The sequence below is a fragment of the Cebus imitator genome, unplaced genomic scaffold (genome assembly GCF_001604975.1).
Source record: "Cebus imitator isolate Cc_AM_T3 unplaced genomic scaffold, Cebus_imitator-1.0 Scaffold177, whole genome shotgun sequence".
NCBI classification, from domain to species: Eukaryota; Metazoa; Chordata; class Mammalia; order Primates; family Cebidae; genus Cebus; species Cebus imitator.
In genome coordinates, this window is record NW_016107492.1 from 2,706,538 (window position 1) to 2,708,119 (window position 1,582).

A 1,582-nucleotide genomic window follows, 5' to 3' on the forward strand; every position below is an offset into this window, starting at 1 on the left:
GGAAAAAAAAATTAGCCAGGTGTGGTGGTGTGTGCCTGTAATCCCAGCTACTCCCGGAGCCTGAGGCAGAAGAATCGCTTGAATCCAGGGGAGAGAGGTTGCAGTGAGCCAAGATTGTACCACTAGACTCCAGCCTGGGCAACAAAATGAGACTTCAACTCAAAACAACAACAACAAAACCCAAAAAAGTATGATGGAAGAAATAAAGAATACAGTTCCGTATGATAAAGTATGTTAATTTTATCTTTGTAATCAGGAAAAATAATATAGTCTGTTATTTTTTCTCCTTATTTTTGGGACTGATTCAGAGTTGCTAACTTTTGTGTAAAATAAAACAAAACAATGACTGTATACCATCACCATAATTTATAAAGTACAGGAAATATAAACCTCTTAAGAAGACAAAATCTTAAAGGGTACTCCAGTATTATGAACACATTTAGCCTTATTGAAAAAAACCACCATTGGCCGGGCGCAGTGGCTCATGCCTGTAGTAATCTCAGCACTCTGGGAGGCCAAGGTGGGCAGATTGCGCCACTGCACTCCAGCCTGGCAACAGAGCAAGACTCGGTCTCAAACAAACAAACCAACCAACCACTATCCACTATCATTCTTAATTTACAACCGATTAGGGATATGTTCAAAGGCTAGCATAGTTTGTAACAAAGACCGCTTTCTGGGCACTATTAGGTGAATATCTGCCCAGACTTTTATTCACAGTTCTTAAAATTAAATAGAATTATAAAAATCTAAGGGTCAAGGTTTCACATGGGTTTGAAGGCATTTCAGCAATTGTTTATACTTAGTTTTTTACTTACCAAATTTCATTTTAAATTTTACAACAATTTAAAGGATTTTAAAAAGACCATAATCAGGCATGACTTCATTATCCAAAGTCTTTTGAGACTCTATGAGCTGCAAATATGTTTCTGTCTTTATTCAGTATGGTGCTATATCAGATTATTATTTGCACTTAACAAGAATAATTAACAAAACTAAGGCATTAACTGTAATACAACATGTAAAAAATAATTTTGAATAGGTGAGGAATAATTTAAAGGTGAGATTGTAGTCTCAAGGCCTGACCTTCGGTGACAAAGTTGTAGTCTTTGACATGAGTTGTTTTCTTCACATTTTCTGGGCCTTGACCTTGGGAATTCTGATCTGAAAGGGTACACTGTGGGGTTACCGGGACATCTTCTTTAGATGTTGGAGATTGTCCCTTTTCTAACAGCAGATGCACCACCTGGATAAATAAAATAGCATTTCGCTAATTAAGGAGAATGCTAAGAAAACAGATACATTTTCAGGACTTTGTATAGTTGACAATATAAAATCATTAAAGTAGCTACCAAATTTGGTCCACCAAATGAAGAGGGAGGAAAAAAATTAGAGGAACATGGGGTTGAAAGTTCCAAAATCAAGTTTTTATTATATTTCTGTATAGAAAAAGAAATGATTAAAAAGAATCTATTACACCGGGCGCGGTGGCTCAAGCCTGTAATCCCAGCACTTTGGGAGGCCGAGGCGGGTGGATCACGAGGTCAAGAGATCGAGACCATCCTGGTCAACAAGGTGAAAC

The 1,582-nt window shown here is 37.4% G+C and overlaps 1 protein-coding gene across 8 annotated transcripts in view; it reads right to left on the reverse strand.

Annotated features, from left to right (window-relative positions):
* Nucleotides 1-1,582, reverse strand: part of PTPN13 (protein tyrosine phosphatase non-receptor type 13) — a 210,411-nt gene that overhangs the window by 42,544 nt on the left and 166,285 nt on the right. For all 8 annotated transcript variants that reach the window (XM_017545145.2, XM_017545146.2, XM_017545144.2 and 5 more), the window contains one exon: nt 1,087-1,246. In XM_017545145.2, the coding sequence (XP_017400634.1) occupies nt 1,087-1,246 (160 nt within the window). The remainder of the gene's footprint in view (nt 1-1,086; nt 1,247-1,582) is intronic.